Source organism: Podarcis filfolensis (genome assembly GCF_964270895.1).
Source record: "Podarcis filfolensis genome assembly, chromosome: 6".
NCBI lineage: Eukaryota > Metazoa > Chordata > Lepidosauria > Squamata > Lacertidae > Podarcis > Podarcis filfolensis.
This window is the reverse complement of record NC_139609.1, coordinates 66,132,591-66,154,846: the sequence shown is the minus strand read 5'-3', so window position 1 is coordinate 66,154,846 and position 22,256 is coordinate 66,132,591. Positions and strand designations below refer to the sequence as shown.

General features: G+C 41.7%; 2 protein-coding genes and 1 long non-coding RNA gene across 9 annotated transcripts in view; 2 read left to right on the top strand and 1 right to left on the bottom strand.

The window, feature by feature from the left end:
* Window positions 1-6,368, top strand: part of TSPAN2 (tetraspanin 2) — a 71,879-nt gene extending 65,511 nt beyond the window's left edge. Inside the window, exon 8 of the mRNA XM_083617622.1 lies at window positions 135-6,368. Coding sequence (XP_083473748.1) covers window positions 135-200 — 66 coding nt within the window. The 3' untranslated portion in view covers window positions 201-6,368. The remainder of the gene's footprint in view (window positions 1-134) is intronic.
* Window positions 4,880-15,613, bottom strand: LOC310764191. Of its 4 annotated transcripts, none has more exons than XR_014549039.1 (3): window positions 14,837-15,613; window positions 8,054-8,108; window positions 4,880-7,930 (listed from the first exon to the last, which is right to left on the bottom strand). It is a non-coding gene; the product is annotated as an uncharacterized lncRNA (long non-coding RNA). The 4 variants fall into 4 exon arrangements; XR_014549040.1 differs by lacking the exon at window positions 14,837-15,613 and adding an exon at window positions 9,643-10,147; XR_014549041.1 differs by lacking the exon at window positions 14,837-15,613 and adding an exon at window positions 9,838-10,147.
* Window positions 10,220-22,185, top strand: LOC310764147 (mitochondrial glutamate carrier 1-like). Of its 4 annotated transcripts, none has more exons than XM_083617562.1 (10): window positions 10,220-10,377; window positions 14,243-14,413; window positions 15,621-15,746; window positions 16,212-16,267; window positions 16,772-16,862; window positions 17,688-17,806; window positions 19,633-19,834; window positions 19,924-20,078; window positions 20,363-20,438; window positions 21,096-22,185. In XM_083617562.1, the coding sequence occupies exons 2-10, from the start codon at window positions 14,394-14,396 to the stop codon at window positions 21,253-21,255; spliced, it is 1,005 nt and encodes a 334-aa protein (XP_083473688.1). In that variant the 5' UTR covers window positions 10,220-10,377; window positions 14,243-14,393; the 3' UTR covers window positions 21,256-22,185. The 4 variants fall into 4 exon arrangements, with proteins under 4 accessions (XP_083473688.1, XP_083473690.1, XP_083473691.1 ...); XM_083617564.1 differs by having other exon boundaries at window positions 10,226-10,377; window positions 14,282-14,413; XM_083617565.1 differs by having other exon boundaries at window positions 10,231-10,442; window positions 14,282-14,413.
* Window positions 22,186-22,256: the final 71 nt, after the last annotated feature.

The window sequence follows — 22,256 nt, the reverse complement described above, 5'->3', positions numbered from 1 at the left end:
GCTCCTCTCTGATGACTCGACTCTCCACATCTGCCTGAGAGCAATCACTAAAGTTCTATGAGCTGCCAGACATAGAGACAAAAATCTCCCTGCGTTTCCTGGGCATCCTTTAAAATACGTTCCTTGTCTTCCAGATCTTTGGCATGGTCTTCAGCATGGTCCTCTGCTGCGCTATTCGGAACACAAGAGACATGCTCTAGAACTCTTGCTTCGTAGCATTATCTTCATCCTAGGGACCAGAGACCGGAGGACTTCTGGATGAATCTGCAAGTGCACTTGTCCGCTCAGCTTAACAACTGTAACCATTTTAATTAGTGGCGTTAACCAACTGACAGAGAGAGAGAGAGAGAATGAGAGGTAGATGTTTGGTGAGCGTGAGAGTTTTACATTGTTTGCATTTAAATTAAGACAAGGAAATCTGAAGCAAACAAATAGGATGGGCGTAACAATGTCTTCTTCAATGCAGTGGCAGCATTAGAAACTAAAATTTATTTGAAACATGACTTTGCACATGTGTGCAGGTGATCAGTGCCTATATCTCCATGTTCAAGTACATGTGTGTTTGTTTGTAGGCACACAGGTGCATGTGGTGCAGCTGCACAGATATCTGTATATATGGTACTCCATATGATTGTATGTATGTTTTGTGGGTGTCTGTAATTTTGCATGCACATTCCTGCAGTATATATACACTTGGGTGCATACCCAGGCTAAAGCCCTTTCCAAGTGGCCTCCTCATTGCTGATAAGCCATCTCGTTTTTATCCAACAGTGTCCAAAGGTGACTACATTTAACCAATTGGATTGGAAGTAAATGATACACGATTGGCTCTGTTCCTGGACATCTCACCTTGGAGAGTTTCGGTAGCTTTCTTTGTCACATGCAGAATTGTCTTTAATCCCTGAAGGCTCCATGGGGAACACTCTGACCTGCACAAAAGAAAGTAGAGGCTTTTCTTAAAAGATGGCAGCATCCAGTCAAATCAGTTAATAAGTCTAAAATGGAATTAACTGGGAACGGGGGAACTTTTTGCGAGACCTGTGCAGCAATGTTTTTGAAAAGGACCTCTCTCTTTTTTCCTTTTCCAAAACTCAGGTTGTCCTTGATGGGGAGCTTAACCTTGTTCTATATACACTGGGCTTCCTGATTGTTGCTGTTTTCTCTAATAAACACCACTTTGTGCCTTTTGATTTAATTATTTTTAATATCCGCAAAAGGAAAGGTCCTTTCTGAACAATTGAAAAGCTGTGCTCCCAACTACATTGGGTACCTAGCATCATAATCACAAAAGTTTCTTTAATGTTTATATCACACCTTCCAACTTTTGGCCATAAAAACTGTGCCTTTCACAACTGTGCACTCATATTTCCATATTCTGTCACACCCATGCCACACAGTCCTAAACACATTTATTCAGACATTAGTGTCTCTGTTCTGTATGACTGCAGCCTTCATGAATAAGGATCATAGATTTGCTGCAGGGTATAATTACGCTGCTGTTCACAACTTTTTGTTTGCTGCATGAGCATTTCTGCACTGGCTTAGCACAGAAACAGTTAAAAAAACAGCACTAAACAAGCACTGAAAGAGCACTGCAGTATTGTAGTTGCACAGCTGATGAGGACACTGAACAATTTTTAAAATTACATGTAAAGAAAATGTTCCCAATATTTTGCAGACATGGAGTGGACCAGGTGGGCATTGGGTCACTTGGCATTAATGAGATTTCAGGCAACAGTCAGTTGGCTCCATGAAGCAGTTATGCTGAGAAGCTACAGGGAAGTTGTTTGAACTCTGTGCAACAAACCGGTAATAACTGTGGCAAAAGGATTCTCGCTTGCACAATGGGACTTCCCCCTTCCCACCCCATGTCCTCCCCAAATCTGCTCCAGTTGGGCAGTTGGGGAACCCCCAGAACAGGCTTAAGGGTAGGAGGGAAGAGGAAGGGGGGGAGTCCCATTGCTCGTGTGAGAATCCTTGTGTTGACAGGATATTACTTAGCATTCCAGTGAATCCAAGCCTGGACATTTATTTTGCTAAAAAATTGATTGTTTGGAAAGGACTAGAGACAAAAATGAGAAACTCTGGGTGGTTAAAGCACAGCATGCTGTGAGCATCCTTCCATGTCATCTGTAGCACAGTAAGATGTAGCTGCCAAACTAGCCTTTAGAGATTAGTTTTTAAAGTAAATGTCAAATGGTCTGTCTTTGCCTTATCCCTGTTTTAGGAATGAAGGTAGTTGACTCAGACTTATTGCTTGAACAGAGGCTGCTCAGTCTCCTGGGACTATGTGTGCATAGGATCCACTTTATAAAGGTGATGCCAGTGAAAAAGCTAGCTTCTCTGGCTAACATGCACTGACCTTTCTGGAAATCCTGTCCCTGGGGTTCCTGCAAACCGAGTGGGAGGGTCAAGATTTTGGAATGAGAGAAGTAGCAATACAATACCCATTATTTCCACCAATTCTTTCTGAGAATCTGAGGCTGGCTTCCAGCAGGGCATTTCAGTTAGGTCCTTGTCCTACATGTGACCAAGTCATGCTATTATTGTCCAAGATGCATTGTGGGTGAAAAAGAACACTGTATGATTGAAATACCTCAGGAGTTAGTTTACTGTTTGCCTCTGTGTTTTACATTATTTCTATTTATTTCTACTAAAAATGTTTCATGGAAAAAAATAATCTGATGGAATTAAACCAGCCAGTTGGTGGGAAATATTTTATGGTGCAGTCTTGATTCATCACAATCACTGGGGCCTTGAGCTGCATCCTTGGAATATTTATATATATGGAGCCCATTTCTGGCAAGCTGCCATTTTAGGAGTCAGAACTCTGTTATTTTGTCCTTTTTAATATTCAGTTCTTTTGTTTTGTTTCATGTGAGAGTAGGCCTTCAAAAAGAACAGGTTAGTGAAAGAGCACGTGTTTTCTAAAATGCTATGTACCTCATGAGCCTTTGTTCCATCAAAATTTCTTCAAAGGTTTGAGAACTTAGGGAAAGTGTAGTGTGCACCCAAGTGTGTATGTGTGCATATGTGTTAGAGAGAGAGAAACACCAAGTTGTGTGTAACCTTTTCTTCCCATTTCCCCAAACATATTTTCATGTGCACCCCATTTTCCCTAGATTTCAGTTAAACCACTTTATCAGTCTCTACTGCTTGGCCCAGTTCAGATATCTGGACACATGGTAATACCTTTCACATGTTGGGGGCTAGGCACAGTCTCAGGAATCCATGCATCATGTGCACAATTTGCCCCACTCACACAAGAGATCATTTGCTGCAGGCCGCACATGCTCCTAGCGCCCAAGCCCAGCTCCCAGCTTATGAAAGACACTTCCAAGACCCTGAGAGGCTCAACAAGGTCCCTGTTTTGTCAGTGAAGCAGAATTGTCTGCATCGCACATCATTTTTATCTGAGATTTTCAGGTGTGGGGGGTCAGAAATAGCTGTATATACCGTAGTCTGTGTGTGGAGAGGGTGTGCATCATTGCTCCAAAATTGTCATCTAGATGAAAATATTTTAAAATGAAGACTTCAGGAATTTCTGCCAATTTTCCATGTGAAACATAAGATTTTGGCAGGGAGAGTAAAGCCCACTGTAGCTGCGAGTGGAATATGTGTCCTTTTATTTATTTGTAAGCATTTCTACTTTGCTCTTCTATTTGAATAATTATTATTTCCCTTAGAAGTCAGGTCATCTTCTCCATTAAAATGCCCACAAATTCTCAAATGAAGCCAAATGCGGAACAGTCACTAGAGAACAAGAACTTCTGGGCCTTTCATAGACTACCCTATCCTTCCATCTGTGAGCTCTGCTTTTGTCGCTGCCTCCTCCATTTTCCAATCCTGACCTTTTTGTCCCTGACAACTCAGGGACAACTTGTGCATTTGGATCCCATTTCAGGAACTAGGAATGTTGTCCCAGACCCTGTAATACAACTTTCTACAGTGTTTTCACAGTTGTGCTGATCCTTGTCAGCTACCATCCACTCTTTGAAATGCCTTGCCCCCCCCCCCTGTTTTATGCTTCAGGATCAACCCAGGAAGCCCCATTTAGCTGAGCCCTATTTTCATTTGCATACCTGCCTTATATTTATGAGACAAGTGAGCCATTAACCTAAATGCAGCTTGAAGGAAGAGTTCTACTCTGCTTCATTCTGGCTGTCGCATTCCTTATTGGCAGAGAGAACTATACCTACTCCCTCTGCTAAATGGAAACTATGAATACCAGAGCAAAGCCGTGGGATGGCACCAGTTCAGAAAAGACTCCAAGCTGGCCACTTCTCCACTTTTGTCATTTCTGTGGAATGGCTCTGTCCTGTGCAGACCTCACCCTTGTCTGCTGAATAGTGCTGATAACTGAGCCGTGGGTTGCAAGCCAAGGGTGGGGATGTGGTATCCACACAGACAGATTGGGCAGCGCTGTGAAAGTAGAGCAGCAGGGACATACACATGCACACACACGCCATTATTTTGAATTAATGGGCACTGCTTGCTCGGCCTCAGAGCAGCAATGACATTCTGGCTTTTGTCTCTTTCATCACCGACTTCATCAGAGTTGCCAAGCTTGGAGAAATCAGTCTTGCTTCCCAAATACCATCTGTTGTTGCTTGGTTGCTTTTTTTTTTTACCTCTAAGTGCCTTCTTGGAAGCAGGGCTGAGAGCCAGTTCTGCAAGTAGACCTGTCTTTTTCTTTCTTTTTAATCAAAGTCAGACTTGAACTCTACTGCTTTCTGGTGAATTTTCACTTCCCTGCATGTCTTTCTATGCATGAAATTGTTATACCAATCCTCAGCTGCTTTCCAAAAATAATAAAATGATTAGTTTGGCATTTTAGATCAGAAGAAATGTAGTGGCACCGGGTGCCTATTTTTCTGGATTATTTTTGTGTCCCAGAAAGCAGCATATATTAAGTCTATTGGTGCCTTTAAAAAGTTCACAGCTGTAGCCTTCCCACCTCACCATGTCAGAAATTATTTACAATTGCATACCGAAGGATATATTGGCAAATACTGGTGGATTATTATTTAGTTCTATCACTTTCTTAACCTTTGTACTTTTCTAAGGTGTTTACTAATGGTATGCAATCAGGGAGCATGCTGTCAGTCTGTTTTTGGAAACACGGGTTCCAAACGATTGCCCAGGCTGCAGGCATTGTTTCAACCAAGTTGGCAGCTTGGCACACTCAGATGACCATACCAGGCCTTGATGAGAGTAGCACAAAGAATCATGAGATAGCTTCTCCCTCACATTTAGTAGACCTACAATAATGTTTACAGTGAATGAGAGCTGTGCCTATTGGTGGTCATTGCTGTGGCAGGCAGGTGCCATCTTGGGTTCCTGTGGGGAATTTCCCCATTTCAGTGTGCTGCTACTTCTTTGCCTGAACCATGATAATATTCTCTTTCTATTTCCAAGCTCTGATAAGGAGTGCAGTGTCTTTCCTAAGAGGGATTAGTGTGAGAAATGTAGGGATCCAGCAGGAACACCAGACAGCAGATAGAGGACACCTTGGAGCTAGTGTGGTCAGATTCTTCCAAACATCTTCAGGATATCACTGCTGCTGAGCAAGCAACACTCCCCAAGCTACCAAACACAGCACATGTGGTCTACCTCAGCACTAGGACTCTGCAGACTCACCAAGCGACGCCGTGCTGCTTTAAGCAAGGGAGGGTGAAAGAACAATTTGAGGGCCCTTTAAAATACATTGAATAAGCCCTTACTTGGAGGGGAAGCTTTTCTAACCTTTGTCCCTTGTGGAGCCATGGGTACATTATGCATCTAATAGATGCTCTGTCCTCCTGCCTAATGTAAATATGGGCATTCTCACTAGCCATGGGAATGACTGTTTACACTGAGTTCAGACCTTTGGTAAGTGGTGTGTCGAAGTGTCTATTGAAGAGTAGCACCTGGCCACTCCTGGGAACTTGCAGGGATCAAAGCAAGGCCTGAAGACACAGAGCTGCAAAATAGCTGTGACTCATGTGCTGATACCCCCACTGGAAACACGTGCCCAGTTTCTAGTGAAATGGATGTGCAAAACTGTTTTTATTTCCACCTTTTAAAGCCTATGTGTTAAAGTTTGTATAAGAGACTTCATTAACTCTTCAAATGTTAGTAGAAATATAAACATAGTCCTCCTTCACAGCGTGGTTGATATCTGACAGCATCAGTGCATCAAGTTCCTATCATGGGAAAGCAAATATGTTCACCATCTAGCCATTCCCTCTGGCTGTAAATGTTATTAGCCCTTGTTCTGTTAATGAAACATGTTCTAGTTTGGCCTGCTTTCTGAATGCATTTTTTATCAGCCTTTCTCTACTGAAGTTGATGCAGAAATCTAATAAAAATAATAATCTGAAATGAAAGTAGTGGTTGTCTCTTTTTGCTGACCAACATTTTAATGCACATTACATGTACAGTGGTACCTCGGATTACATACGCTTCAGGTTACATACGCTTCAGGTTACACACTCCACTAAGCCAGAAATAGTGCTTCAGGTTAAGAACTTTGCTTCAGGATGAGAACAGAAATCGGGCTCCGGCGGCACGGGAGCAGCAGGAGGCCCCATTAGCTAAAGTGGTGCTTCAGGTTAAGAACAGTTTCAGGTTAAGAACGGACCTCCGGAACGAATTATGTACTTAACCTGACGTACCACTGTATTAGCTTCCTTTCTCAGATATAACTCGGATGGTATGTTGTGCGTGGAACAGACTGGTTTGGAATGTGGAGGGGGAAAGTCTATGGCTCCAAAGAACATTTGCACTAACAATGCAATGAATGTATGCTAGGCAGTGCTTTTTTTCCTTTAAAAAAATTTTTAGGGGTACTCTCATTTTCCTACTCATATTGAAATACTGCCCCTCAATGAGGCCAAACTTAGATTCGCAAAATGTTTAGGGGTATGCTTACCCCTGCGTCCCCCCAGAAAAAAAGCACTGGTGCTAGGATATATACTAGTAGCATGTTGAGCCATGTGAATGATGGGCATGGCATGTTTTGATCCTGTGCATTGCACCTCATTCAAGCTGTAGTTCTGCATAAAGCCCCAGTGAACTTAATAGCATATCCAAGTAGACGTGCATAGGATTGTGCTTTTACTCTCATTTGCCATTTCAATATTTGGTTGCTCTCCTGCAAATCCAAAATACATAAGACAACCTGTGGCTCTTCCTTGTAATGCAGCATTATTTCATTCTGCCTGTTGTGGAGGGTTACAGCTTTTATCTTTGTGCTGCAGACTTAAATGACTGTGTAGTTTTGCTTCACTCACTACCCATTTTCTTAGTATCAATTAGGGAAGGTTTTCCCCAAAAAACACATATCATGGAACAAGTTCTTCAGGAAGCCAAGCTAGCTGCCTCTTGTTTCTTACAAAGTCCTTTTTCAGATGACTGGTATTTTGTGGTATATGATATTACAAATATACCATGGAAAGGGCACTTGCAGAGCAAGGAAAATATAAGGAAAACAGTTTGAGAGACCTGTGGTAAATGTTTATATATGTGTCAAAATGGCTGCTGGTGGTTTTTTACCTGTTTAATATTGCAATTTTATATATGCTTACTCATAAATTAGTCCCATTGAGTGCAGTGGAACCTACTCTCATGTAAGTGGGTATAGGATTGCAGCCTAAAGTGCTCCATGTTCGTTGGATGGCCATGCCAGCCTCCACTGGTGGAGAAGGAGAGGATGGGCTGGATTGGAACTACTAGACAGAAGAGGTGGGTGGAGGATCCCACCTGAATTAAAAGTATTTATTTGTGAATTAAGTGGCTTGGCTGTGAGAGATGTAGTCCAAAACTGTATCAAATCAGCTAGTATGAGCCTCAAGAGCACAGATATCAAGAAGAGGTATTTCCAAGCTCTTACAGTGTTTAAATCAGGTGTGAGGAACCTCGCTAAACAACTCCCATCAGCTCCAGCAAGCTGCAAAAGAAGGCATAAACAAAGGGTGATGAATCTCCATTTGGCCCTCTGAACTCTTCCCCTTGTAACCTGCTTCTCAGCAGCACCCTCTCTCCCCCCAGCCACACCTTTCATTAACCTTACCTGTACTGGAATGGCCAGAATGTATTGCTGAACACTGATAATGCCTCTTGCTTGCCTGGATGGAAGATGGAGCAGATATGTGTGTTTAAAACTGAACTACTGTACAAAGGTAGCATTTACCTTTCTTGCTCCACCCACTTTTACCTGGGGCCCTGCCCACCACTGGCACGTGGCCCCCGAAAGGTTGCCCAAAAGGGAATGTGGCCTTTGGTCTGAAAAACTTTCCCCACATCTGGTGCAAACTATGGATTTTATTATGCATGCTTTTTCTCTCATTGACCTCAGCAGCATTCAAGGCTTATGCACCAGTGTACCGAACTGCAGCCAGTAACAGTAATTGAACAGTAGGAATAAACTTGCACACAAGCACAGCAAGTTTTCAAGTTTCTGTACATATTATGCTCAAATTGGCTCGCATTTTCTTTTATAACACTGATAAAACCAATAGATCCAAATAGTCCGGTACAACCTACAATATAAAAAAAATATTTTGGCATAAGGCAAATTGTTTTAGGATTTCTGCTGTTGTGGAGCATTAACTTATCCCGTGCTGAACATAGTCCATCTTGCACCTTTCACTCTCTCACCTCTGCAGATTTTCCTGGAATAGAGGCATACATAGTAATTGAAAACAATGTGCCTTTTTGCACTGCTTCTAAAGGTACAAGAGCCCCAATAGGGGCTGGGGAAAGGGGAGAAAGCCAGGGAAAAAGGAACATTATATGTAAGCCATCCCTTTCTCATTTCTCCCTCAGGCAGTACAGAGTATCAAATAACGCTGAACTGAAGCTGGTCTTGCACTGAGGTATCTGGGCTTGTGCTGAGATGAGCAACTGCCTGCCCCACAAACCAAGTTCCTGAGAAGTTTCACATTACTTCTCCTGGAGAGCCCTATAGCTTTCTTTGCTGCCAAGATACAGCAGGCAGTCATCAGTGGTTCTAAAGCAGGTTTGGGGAACCTTCGACTCTCCAGATGTTGCAAAACCGCATCTCTCATCAATCCCAGCAAGCATGGCCAAGGGCCAAGGATGACGGGAGGTGTGGTTAAGCAAAATCAGGAAGGCCAAAAGTTCCCCTCACGTGTTCTAAACAGAGGTGTAACATAACCATTTATCTGAAAAGTAGCAATTTTCTTTTATCCTAGATGTAGGCTGACAAGGTGAAAAAAAGCAGGGCTCCACCAACCCCCAGGAGACACACACACAAATCTTGCTTTACGCTCCATCCATGAAACTCTTATTTATTTATTAAATTGAATTTATATACCACCCTATACCCGATATATAAATCCTTGCCTGCATCGTTGCACCGGCTCAAGTGGGGTGCCTTCTCATCTTACATTTTCAACCCAGCCAATACAGTGGTACCTCAGGTTACATACGCCTCAGGTTACACACTCCGCTAACCCAGAAATAGTGCTTCAGGTTAAGAACTTTGCTTCAGGATAAGTACAGAAATCGAGCTCCGGCGGCGCGGCGGCAGCAGGAGGCCCCATTAGCTAAAGTGGTGCTTCAGGTTAAGAACAGTTGCAGGTTAAGAACGGACCTCCGGAACAAATTAAGTACTTAACCCGAGGTACCACTGTACACCTTCAGCAAAAACTACTCCCAAAATATTGGCAGGTACGTTGCAGCAACATTGGACAAAGGAGTGCACAAGAAAGCAGGAATTCATGTAGACTTGTAGCAACCCGTTCAAACGGTTCTTTTGGTTCTGAGATCATAGCAGCTAGCCTTGTTGCCAGCCTCCAGAAGAATGAAGCCATTGATTGATTGATTGCTCACCAATCAAAACACACACAAGCTGCGCCTTTAAAATATGCTCCAGGCTGAGGACCTGGAAGAGCGGAGCTGCGAGTGCAGAAGGAAGGAGTGGAGCGCTGAAAGGAAGGAGATTAACGGCGAACAGGCTGCCAACGTGACCCATAGAGTACGGTATTTTGAGCAGCGCGCCTTTACTGCCGGCGACTGAGCGGGACGGGGAGAAGCGAGCGAGCCCAGCCTCTTCCTACCATTGGGTGGGTTGCGGCAGCTCTGGCCAATCGCAGCGCGCCTTCTGTAGAGGCGGGAGACGCACAGCCGGCTGAGCGGCGGCGGCGGCCGTTCTTTCCTACCTGCCTGTCAATGGAGCGGCGGCTGGGTGAGTAAATGCGTAGAATTTGAAACCGAGAGCCGTTGGCCGTCAGTTGACCCGAGGGGAGGGACAGCTCGTGTTGCCTGGTCACCGCTCCGTTGCCATTTGATTTCAAATACCGACCCCCTCCTTGGCATGGCATATGAGGGCTAATAATATTCCTGGCCAAGGGTGGCTCCTTGAGATAAATGGTACTGAGGGGCAGGGATATGGGCAGGGCCGGGTTTAGGTTTGATGAGGCCCCAAGCTACTGAAGGTAATGGGGCCCTTTGTCCAGCTGTCCTTTGTCAACAACAAATTGTCACAGTTTTTTGTGTTGAATATATGCTATACAGTACGGTAATTTATGGACCAATTGCTCATAACAAAATATATATTTTATCAAAGTAATTGTTGAACTGAAATACAATTAAGAAGTATATTAATAGTGAAATAATTATTAAGCTCTAACTTAAAATGATTTTTATTCATAACAAAATAATGCAAACACATTGGCATTTGGAAATAACAAATGTTCCTTTAGAAACACAGTTTGCAAAGACTCATAATCTATTTTAGTTGTTTTTTATCTTATATTTTGGAAATTTACATCCAGGTTTTGTTTTTTCTTTAAATTTTTTTGGAGGCCCCCAAGAGAGTGGGGCCCTAAGCTATAGCTTGTTTAGCTTATAAGTAAATCCTGCACTAGATATAGGTACGTGTATTTGTGTTAAAATGCCCTTTTCTAGAGCTCCTGTGTCTCGCTGAACTGCTGGCTGACAGGCGGAAAAACAGATGTTCCTAATGCTGCATTGATAAAGCTGCACTAAACTCAATTTTTATGTCTGCTGTGCAACTGTGAAAAGAGGGGGGGATATAGCGCCCTTTCTTTGAAGCCTCTTATCTGTTTGTCAGCGAGAGGGTGATAGCCACCCACATAATTTCCAAGAGAAGGGGTGGCACCTTAAAACCACCTCATTTATTCTGGCTTAAGTTTTTGTGGGGTATAGTCCATCGGAGGCATGGTGTTTGTGAAATGACACTCTTCCCCATACACCGCCAGGGGATGAGAAAAGGGGGAGAAGCAACATAACCACTAGCCCCGCCCCACCCTATGTACGTTCTGTACAGACATCTCCCCACCCAACCTCACCTTCTCTGCTTGGGAAAATAAGAGGAATCAACCACAAAAGGGTAGTGGAGCTGGTACCGTTTTTGTTTGTGTTTTTTTTTTTTTTTTGCAAACAGTATTAAAGTTGACAACACAAACACCCTGCCATTGCTTTCCCCTGCATGCCTTTAGTTATTTGAGCCTTTAGTTATTTAAGGTTCCCAGAATGGCTTGCATAAAACCAGATGGATTAGTAAAACAATAAAAGCCGAGCAGTTAAGCGCAATTAAGATCCTACTGTGGGACTTACTCCAAAGTAAGTGAGTATAGGACTGCAGTTTAAATGCCTCCCCTTTAAATCCAGCTTTTAAAAGCATGGGAAAGCCTGGAGGATGTAGAAAGTTTCAACTTTTGCCAAAAAGAAAAGGACACAGAAATGTGACAAATGCAGCCTGTCATGAAGGTTTAGTGATGGAGAGTGCTTTATGTGTATAACTGTTGCCAGGGCATGGCGCTGTTAAAAGGCCGAGGAGACCTGCCAGAAAAAGGCTGTAATCTTAGAACGGTATGCAGAGTATATGGACTAGAATTATGGTACTGGGAGCATTTTGTAGGATGCAGGTTGAGAGAGTCAGTACTTGTATGTAGACCATCGTTGGGTGAATTTGAAGGAAGCAGCCACGGACGGGGCTGGAATAAGCTATCATTGCTGGGCTCATTGCTTGCAACCCTGTACATGGCATCCTCTGTTGTACTCCCAGCAGAAAGTCTGCTGGCAAAATGCTTCAGAAAAAATACTTGACTAGAAAGTGCTAACCAATTCTGAACCAACTACTGTTCTAACTACAGTACTTCCTACTTCTGCCTCCTGCTGATGGAAGGAGTGAAATTTCATGCATATAAGTGTTAGTGTGTCTCTCCCCGCCCAAACTGGTAATGGCCCAGAACTGAGCCTTGGAACCAGCTCAGAACACCCTGGGCTTGCCTTGCATTCTAGAAGTTGAGCCCCATATCCATTTCTCATTAGTATTCACTTCTGTTCTGATGAAAAGTGGCTTCAGAGCACAACAGCATCTCTTATCACTTTCCTGCTTCTTCTACAGTCAGTAGCTTCTCCAAGTTTTGTGTATTGTACCTGCTCTGGGGTGTATGTGTTAGGGGAGGTACTTCTGGTGGGGGACAGGTCCTACTGCTTCTGGGGTAGTTTTTCCACCTTTGATCTCCACCCTGCACTCAGCTCTCACCTGTGGCTCCTAGAAGCTGTCAGAATGCAACAACGGCCACACCCCAGGAACAGCTTCAACTGGCCAGCTAAACCAGGTGAAGATAGCCAATGGGTCTCAAACCCTCCATCCATCCAGAGAAGCAAGAGTCTTTATTGGAGTTCAAGGACATATTCCAGCCAGGCAACAGCGCTCCAGGGGAGATGCAGGGCCACTGAGGGGTGTGGCCAAGGGAGAATTTTAGGGGCTAGGTAAAGAAGCCTGGGGGGCTGCATTCAGCCCCTGTGCCTAAGATTCCCCACCCTGCTCATGTGGTATGTTGTTTCTTCTTCCACCCTCCAACCAGTACTATTTTGCAACTGGCTCCAGTTGGTGGACTTCAGGATTTTATTTTTATTTTTAAAAAGGTTGTGCAACCCTGAAGGTTCCCACCCCTGAGCTAAAGCACACTGCACAGAGAGAGTGAATTTCATATCTTACCTCCCTTGGAAGTTGAGAAAGAGTTTCAGGAGCAGTGGAATGTGATTCAGCGGGTTTCAGGATCTCACATATCCAAATAATTGCATTTTAAATAATATTTTGCTATGAGTTTTATTTATTTAATTATTTGTGGTGCATGTGTTTTTAGTATTGCTTTGCTAAATTGCACCATTGTGGGAATTTGGTACAAGAAGAATTGACAAAAGAAATATGGGATGAGCAAAGCAGAGATCACTTTTCATTGTTTTCTTAGGCAAGAGTAATTATATAATTACAACTACCTTGAGCAGTCACAGGAAAGGATAAATCAAAACTGTCGCTCTATTTCTTTGCTGTTGTACAAAATTAAAGAGCCTTTTTGAAACTGGAGACACCTTAATGCCACAACTGAAATTTCCCTGTGGGCTTTACAGACTATGCGTATTAGATGATCGGATTGTAGGCTAATAATATCTCACTTTTTGTGCAACGTACTCTTCTCTGATGTTAGTAATGGGAACTCTACCTCCAGGCTCGTCATTGCTTCTTGGTCATTTGCTCTTTATTGCATGACACCCCCAGTGGGCACTGGGAATCCCAATTACTAACTTGGCTGCCCATGTGATAGTGGCATTGCTCTGACACATTTTAGCATGGTCTTCCATGGAAGCACTGGTGTGTTATCTCATCATGGGAATGGGGAACCCCAACTACTAACCTGGCTGCCCATGTGATAATGGCATTGCTCTGACACATTTCAGCATGGCTTTCCAGGGGTACTTTCCATAATTGCCCTAGGAAATATTATTAGTATTTTCTTCCTCTTCACAGATATGCCCATTCCTTGAAGTCATGCAATGCAATCCTGTGTATGTTTATACAAAATTTGCTTTACTCCCATTGAGTTTAGTAGCACTTCCTCCCTAGTAAGTGTTTTTGGATTGCAGCCTAAGTTACTATTTTTTCATTTGTGCTAATAGTACATTATGATTTCAAATTGTTTTGTGCATGACTTCTCACCCTCAACCCTATGTCACTAAAGATACCATCTTCCCTATAATGTCACAGTTCCTCAGTCATTCCTACATCAATATAATATATTTCAGTTGCATCTCTTACGGTATAAATTAATCACCTAGGTATTAATAACGGATGATGACACTTGGTGTAACAGTAGTGGTTAGAGGGTATTCTGATTTGTCATACTGAATTTGAGATGCTGTGAGCTGTTTGAAATGCCTGTATGGTGAAACGGCCAATGAGATAACTTTGGATTATTTATAGGACCACTGATGGATTTTAAAGCTTCAATTCACTCTGCAGATATTAGACAGAATTGTCTCCTTGAGGAACCAACTTCTCACCATCGGCAGCTTGTATTACTTACTGACCAAAAAGATCTTGGAGCACTTTTTCCTTTGTAATCCCAAAGAAGATGGCTGAGAAACAGATTAGGTATGTGTCCTTCCCAAGTTTTTAGAAATATAGTGAGCCTCAAAGCAGGCATTGGAGAAACAGTGCAATTGATTTACAGAATGAACATGACAACAAATGCTGCAAAATGAAGTATGTAAAATGTTTGGTTTTTTATTTTATTTAACTTGAGGATGGCCATTTGTCCAGTCTACTTTTAATTTTATTTGTATTAATTTTGGGATGCATTTTAATCGATTGTTTATGTATATTGTGTTTTATATGATGTTAGCCGCTCTGAGCCCAGCTCCAGCAGGGGAGGGAGGGATACAAAAAACTTTCTTTCTTTCTTTCTTTGATGAATAGTTTTATAACAAATTTCAAAGACCTGTTTTTAAAAATATTTGAGATTAAATTACAACAAAGATGTATTTAAGAGCAGTTATAATGGTTATTCTTACATACCTCATAATAGCTAGAAGTATATATACTCCTGAAGAATAACTTCATGTGGTCTGAAATGTAGCAGGGCAGCTCTCTTCATTCCATAAATAGTCTCTCTTGTCTCTCTAGACAAGGTGGAATGAGAGACCGAAAGGAACCAGTCTGATTTGACATGGAATAGAGTAAGGGAGACAAGAAAAGAGAGATTGTTGTGGCAGAGAGTCATAAATGTAATGCAAGGCTGTGCATATGATGCAGCCCTAACATGCAAGAGTCTCGGTATGATGTGCTTATACTGAGCACATAAGAAGCTCTTTGAGGGGTGTACATACATTAAACACATACTTAGAAACACTGCATGTTATGGACTGTATCCAACACTGCATGAGTGGACTTCTGTTTGTACAACTGGACTTCTCCCTGTACAGTCCAAAAATACATTGTAAAAGGTCCCCAAGACTCTGGAATAGATTTTGAGGGTGAGGGGACTGCAGGGGAAAGGAGAAGAGAAGGAAGTTCCATTGTGTGAGTGGAACAGCAGCCTTGGCTACAATCCTGTGTTTTTTCATGTATGTCACAGATGTGTACCATTGTTGCATATGAAGTGTTCTAAAAGCTTTATTGTAGCAATGCTGAAAGCAGCACATAGTCTGTGGCCAGTCTCAAAGAAGCCAGAATTTGGTGCATCACAGAGCTGAATTTGATATTAATGAAATAAATATACAGCATAACTCTTCTCCAGCCCCTAGTTCTGGAAATTCTTGATTCAGTTGCATACAATGGAATTCTGTTTTCTCTTGTTCAGTTTGCCCGCTAAACTTATTAATGGAGGAGCTGCAGGGATCATTGGCGTTACTTGTATATTTCCAATTGACCTGGTTAAAACCAGGCTACAGAATCAGAGAAGTGGACAGCAAGTCTACAAAAGCATGTAAGTGATCACTGGAAATGTATTGCATCTAGATTGACTTAATATTTGAGCAGCTCTTTCACCATTTGCAAGTACCTACGGATAGATGTAGGTGTTGGGAAAGTAGAAATCCACAGTTATTAATGGAATGATTCCATCAAGTATGGGTCTTTATTTGCATGTATAAAATAAAGAATAATGTACCGGTGAATGAAATAAGGTAAATAGAAAATGAAAAAATTACTGTAGCCTCATTTTGGATACTAGAGAACAATAAAGGTTATAAATAAGCAACTATATGTTGTATTTAAGTAGCTATAATGAGGTATTATTTTATTTTTCTTCGTAAAATACATATTATTAAGGCTTGATATATTTTTTGTAGTATATATTACATTGGTCACTGCTGCTAAGCTCTAATATCAAATATGACAAGAGTATCTTAGTGACAGGTAATCTCTGACTATAGTGTTGTGTCTTGATCAGGTTGGATTGTCTAATGAAAACACTGCGTTCAGAAGGCTATTTTGGAATGTACAGAGGTAAGTCTTTTCCTTGTTTTTGTAACTGGCTGTAACTAACTTATACTGCTTCATGATAATTGGGGACTTATTCATTGGGGTCAATTATGATTAGGCACTCGTCTTGAAAGGTCAGAATTGGAGATCTCAATGTATTTGCTAGTGAGTTGGTTCATTGTTTCTGGAGCTTACTTTTAAGTAAACATTCATAGAGCTGTGCTGTTCAAAGCTCAGACATTTGAAACAAAGATGCGCAAAATGAGATGCAGTCTGCTCACACAACAGGATTTCCATTTGTTCTCCTTCTGCCACAATCTGCTATTGCTTTTAAGATTGGAGTTTTGTAAATGACTGTATAACTCCAGTTGCTGATCTAAAGTTTCTGGACTATTTCCAATAACTTTGAAAACTGGAATCTGAGTCCCTGTCACAATATATGATGTGGGATACCTATAATCAAAATATATTTTAAAACAAAGAAAATCTCCTAATTTCAATTAAGCTTAAGTTTGTATTTATTTTTAGGTGCAGCAGTGAATCTGACCCTTGTAACACCCGAGAAGGCTATCAAACTGGCTGCTAATGACTATTTTAGGCACCTTCTTGCCAAGGATGGGTATGTTAACTTGAGATACTAGAGCTGTCTCATTTGTACCGTACATAAGTTAAGTCTGTGTTCATTGCGGACTCCATTACGTGAATGTGACAAATTGTGCAAAGCTCATTAAATAGTTTTTTGATCACCCTTGAGAGCAGAATGAACAATAATATGTTGATAGCAAGGCATGCAATATTACGAATCTTCTGAATGACCAGAAGACAAGTAATTATTGAAAACAGAAAGCAAAACTTACTGTGCGCTGGATGGACTACTTTGAAGGGCCAATGGGCTGAAAGAACAGGTCATCTTTGTGATGCACATAATCTAGCTCGTTCTCATGACTACTGCAATGCACAATCATTTGTGCATTTCCATCCCAAGCCACTCCTTCATTTTCTTGATCATTGCTACCTCCCAAGTTCTTTTGCTGAACTTTGTGAAAATCCAGATATTGCAAGGAGGGTATTATGTATGTATTAAGCACATCTTTGCAAAACTTCATGATTTCAATAGCTTGCTGCAGGATGGGCAGGGAAAGGGAGGGAAGATCTAACACAGAGCATTGACAATCCAATATGCAACTCTATATGGACTGACAAAATCTTGTGACTTTGATTGTAAACATAAATATTATAATCCTGTGTCCTGATGGGATATTGACTGCAAGAAGCTATTGTGTCACTTTTCAATGGGTTTGATTCTCAAAGCCCCTTGCTAGTCTGAACATAAACTATGTATTTCCTTTATACAGCCTTTTCCTTTTCTTGGATATTGCATGCTTGTATACTTTAGTGTTTAAAATAATAATAACTATAATAATAACAACTCTTTTTATTACAGGGTAGCCCTTTCTTTATCTAAGGAGATGATGGCCGGTTGTGGTGCTGGAACCTGCCAAGTTATTATCACCACTCCAATGGAGATGCTGAAGATCCAACTTCAAGATGCAGGACGACTAGGTAACAGTTCTTGCCTATCATCTCTGAGAACAGGTTCTTGGATGTTCACACAAAGCTAAAGTAATGGACCCCTGGATGGTTAAGTCCAGTCAAATTTGACTATGGGGTGCAGTGCTCATCTCCACTTTCAGGCTGAGGAAGCTGGTGTTTGTCATCAGACAGCTTTTTGAGTCATGTGGCCAGCATGACTAAACGCTTCTGGCACAACGGGACACCATGCCGAGTGCCAGAGTGCACGGAAATGCCATTTCATACAATAGTCCAGTTCACACATAACACTAAGCCAAACTATCAACATGTGAGTGTGCAAGTACTCATGGTAACAATCATGGTCACTTCACTCTTCCCCAAGTCTTACTACTGCTAGGCTACCAGAGGCTAAGCTAAGGTTTGGCTTAGCATTACTTGTGAACCTGGACTTGTAGTCTGTAACAGGAGACAAACTGCAACTCCATGTTGAGACATAACACTAAGCCAAACTAAGCAGGACCCAGGGGAGGAGTTAAGTAGCTGCAGTTTTTGCTGCAAGTACTGAGTGCATATGCACACACCATGATTTGGCTTGGTGTTATGTACAAACTAACATGAACTGTTGAACAAGAGATGTTCAGTTTGGCGTAGGTTTCAATTACCATTAGTTTTGGCTGTCATAAGCGAGGTCAGTAGTAACTTGGTGGCTTGTAAAAGAAAAACAGGGATTGGGAATAATATTGTCCCTACCCATGGTGTGTGTGTGTGTGTGTGTGTGTGTGTGTGTGTGTGTGTAGCATGAGTAAGTGTCTGGTATTTTATCTCATCCTGCTATGGATGGTGGCTGCAGAATGTTATGTACCATAAGAGATCATTTGAATGTATTGCCTAATTGACAAGAAATGGTAATCTAAGGCACAACAGTGCTTTAATCAGTTCCAGAACTCAGTAATGCTTCTAAGTTATTGAGCCAGATAAGTGGAAAAAAATGAGTATCTGTACTGTGTTATCTGTATAGGAGCAGTCTTATGTAGGCAGTTTATGACCCAGAAATATGGAACACTGTTAAAGGGCAAGGCAAGACACCAGAAGTCAGCACATAAGCTAGAGCTCCCTGCTGTGCAATCAGGATTTCAGATTGCAGGGGGAACCTATGTGCATATAACAGACTCCCTTCTTCGGACCTTCCCTCAGCTTATAGATGGCAAGGCCAATAGGCATGGCCTGTTCCATGTGGTTGTAGCAACACTTATCTTTTGCCCCATGCTTTCCAGGCACAGGTCTGCACTTTAAAGCTCTGTGTCCAAGTGCTTCCCCCCACCCCTGAACTTTTCCGCAAAAACCCACTATTTAAAGCTGAAGCTCAGTGAATGGCAATTTACTGTAGGTTCTCAACAGATTGTCGTTAGCTCCTATTCAGCGGTAAAGAGCAGGTTTTCATGGTGAAGGCTCCAGAGCAGAAAAGAAAGTACACTCAAACCTTGGCTCCCAAACTCCTCCCGAAAGCTGAAACTCGAAAGTAAATGCTCCAGTTTTCCAACATTTTTCGGAAACAGAACATCCGACATTGCTTCCGCTTGATTGCAGGAAGCTCCTGCAACCAATCAGAAGCCGCACCTGGAAAGTGTGGAGGAAAGGTAAGTGTGGATAAAAGCCCTTAGAATGTCCAAATAGTGCTTATGTTTCACTATCACAGAGCTGCTTATAGATTCTGATACAGGAGTTGAAGGGATTTCCAGGGATCAGACCTTCAGGTATTCAGATTTAGAATGCATCTCAGACTTGTATATATTCAGGGTGAAATAATAAATTTCAGGAGACCAGTGAGCCTGACATATTTTTAATTGTGTTTTCAGCATCTCAGCAGCTTGTGAGCAGAGTTCCTTGTTCATCTCCTGGGTGCAAGCTTCTAGCTGTCAGCCCTGTTCTAGCCAGAGCATACAATGTAGGACCAATTGCCTTTCCAAGGAGGATATCTGCCACACAGATAGCAGTCGAGCTTCTGCATACCCAGGGCATTAAAGGACTCTACAAGGGTCTTGGAGCCACCTTGCTGAGGTAAGGATGGAACATCTTGTCCTTCCCATTCCCAGACCAGTTTTTACATTATGTGGCTTTATAAAAATGCAATAACTCTTGTGTTCTAGGGATGTCCCATTCTCGGTCATCTATTTCCCACTGTTTGCCCATCTGAACAGAGCAGGACACAATTCCCTGGAAGAGAAAGCCCCTTTCTTTCGTTCTTTTCTTGCTGGTTGCATGGCCGGTTCAGTGGCAGCTGTGTCTGTCAATCCCTGTGATGGTAAGAGAAGATTTATATCTCATCTCTTTTGTGTTTCATGTATTTCATGCTTCTCCATACAGTAGTTATAGGGAAATATTGGGGAAAGTGGGTTTCCTTGTGAATCTCTGGAAGCTACCCTTCCATCTGTTAGGGCTTTCTGTGTAGGGAAGCTTTTTGTCTTCAGAATAACAGTGCTTTAATAAATTTAGAAAAGAATGGATTTTAATATGCTGTAGTCATAATGTTGTCAGGCTTGCCTGCATTAGTATTCTAACCTGGCAAACAATATTTTTATTTTGCAGTAATAAAAACTCGTCTTCAGTCAATGGGCAAGGGAAGAAACGAAGAGAGTTATAATGGAATTATTGATTGTGCACGGTAAGTAATAAAAGCACTGTGAATAACTGACTGTTCAGCCAGAGTGTAAGCAAATGTTTATAATGTTAAACAGTATGTTAAATGTGGAGGAGGTTTCCTGTTTGAGAAGACATGAAAAGTACTTATGTGCATTCACATTAGGCCTTTTAAGCTGATCTTCAGACATATGAAGGCAGTTTCCCCTAATTTGCCACTGTAACCTCTGCAGTCAGAAGGCAGCTGTGAATCTGATAAAAGTAGGAGTAACTGATTGACCCTAAGCACATGGCTATAGCATTTGAAAGCTACTTCCAACATGATTTATCCTGTAATATGTGCTGAAGAACCAGCTGTCAAATATCACAACCATTGCTTGAAGTATAACCATACAGAAATGGTTTTCAGTAGCTTCCATATGGAAGCTATACCCTTTGAATTGGCCATAAACTTGTAGGAATCATGCCAATTTCTGGTGTGTTCCTTTCTCTTTTAAGACTTCTTTTTATAGGGTGAGAGATGAATTACAGCCGCAGGAGGGAATCAGGTCTTCACGCTTTTGGCAGGAGAACACATAGAGATTTTGGGGTGAATGTTCAGATCTGGACACAAGAGTTGTGAAATGATATGTGCAGAATTTAGTAGCCAAGTATATATCTGGTATTGTTTTCTCTCTTTCAGGAAACTTTGGATGAAGGAGGGTCCTTTAGCCTTCCTTAAAGGGGCTGGTTGCCGAGCCCTGGTCATTGCACCTCTTTTTGGTATAGCTCAAGGTATTTACTTTATTGGTGTTGGAGAATTTCTTATTGAGCTATACGAGTATGGAAGACTTTCTCCCTAGACTTCCTCCTTGTTCTTTGGACCTACTGGAATGAATCCACAAGAATCACCAGACAAGACACAAGAAAACAGTGAAATTTCAGATTGAATTATCAGTGTTTCTTCTGTCAAAACTTAGACTCAAAGCCAAGTCCACCTGAGCTCTTAATTGTTATCAGGTTTTGGAGCCAGACTGACTAGGCACATAGTTCTCTAATGGTGATGTGTCTCTTTTTCTTATGAAGTAAAAAGCCAAGAGTTGTGATACAGTAGGACAGTCATCTGAATATGTTGAATGCAGGATGCATTCTGTGAGTTAGAAGAATGAAGCGTCTGGTAATGGAATGGCAATGGCTACTTTTTATTAAGCCTGGCTATGGGAGGATGTATCAGAAAACCTTTTTTTATGAGTGGAACAGGAAAAGAAACTTTAAACAAAATTATTGGGGGAGGGCACTTGCAATCGTTCCAAGCATGTTAGCAAAGATTTAAAAAATGGGAACAAATTTTGTGAATTTTTTATATATCTGTCTTTTATAACTTATAACTTTACATAGAGTAAAGAATTTGGTTCCTGTGGTGACTGCTAAGAACAGAGCAATGTAATACAATACAAGGGTTAACAGGTGAAGGAAGCAAGATAGGCTATCAACCTAAAGGTTTTCAGAAATGCTCTCTGGAACCTAGTTGTAGGGACTAGCGATCTCTGTAAGCTACATGTGCAAATAAACCGCTAAGCAGTTTTTCTTGGGCTGTTGCAACTATGTTTTTGTGAAGCTATATTGTAGGTTTTACTGTTCATAATTAACTACAAAATTTCTCTATCAAAGGTGTGTGTTTTTTTAATGAATTATAAGATGGTCTCTAGACATACCATGAATAATGTGTTGGCAGCGCAAGAATGATCATTTTTCTTTGCTCTTATCCTGGCACAATAAAATGGTTCAGACCAGTTCTGTGTGTGTTGTCTTTCCTGTGACTTTGCTAAGTACCCTTTGATATTTACATGTGTTATTGACAACT

What these genes read in the sequence shown, in the direction of transcription:
- LOC310764147 (XM_083617562.1), top strand. Translation starts at nt 14,394, where the DNA reads ATGGCTGAGAAACAGATTAG. An exon ending in CTATTTTGGAATGTACAGAG is followed by an intron (nt 16,268 to 16,771) that starts GTAAGTCTTTTC and finishes ATTTATTTTTAG; the next exon opens with GTGCAGCAGTGAATCTGACC. An exon ending in GGAATTATTGATTGTGCACG is followed by an intron (nt 20,439 to 21,095) that starts GTAAGTAATAAA and finishes TCTCTCTTTCAG; the next exon opens with GAAACTTTGGATGAAGGAGG.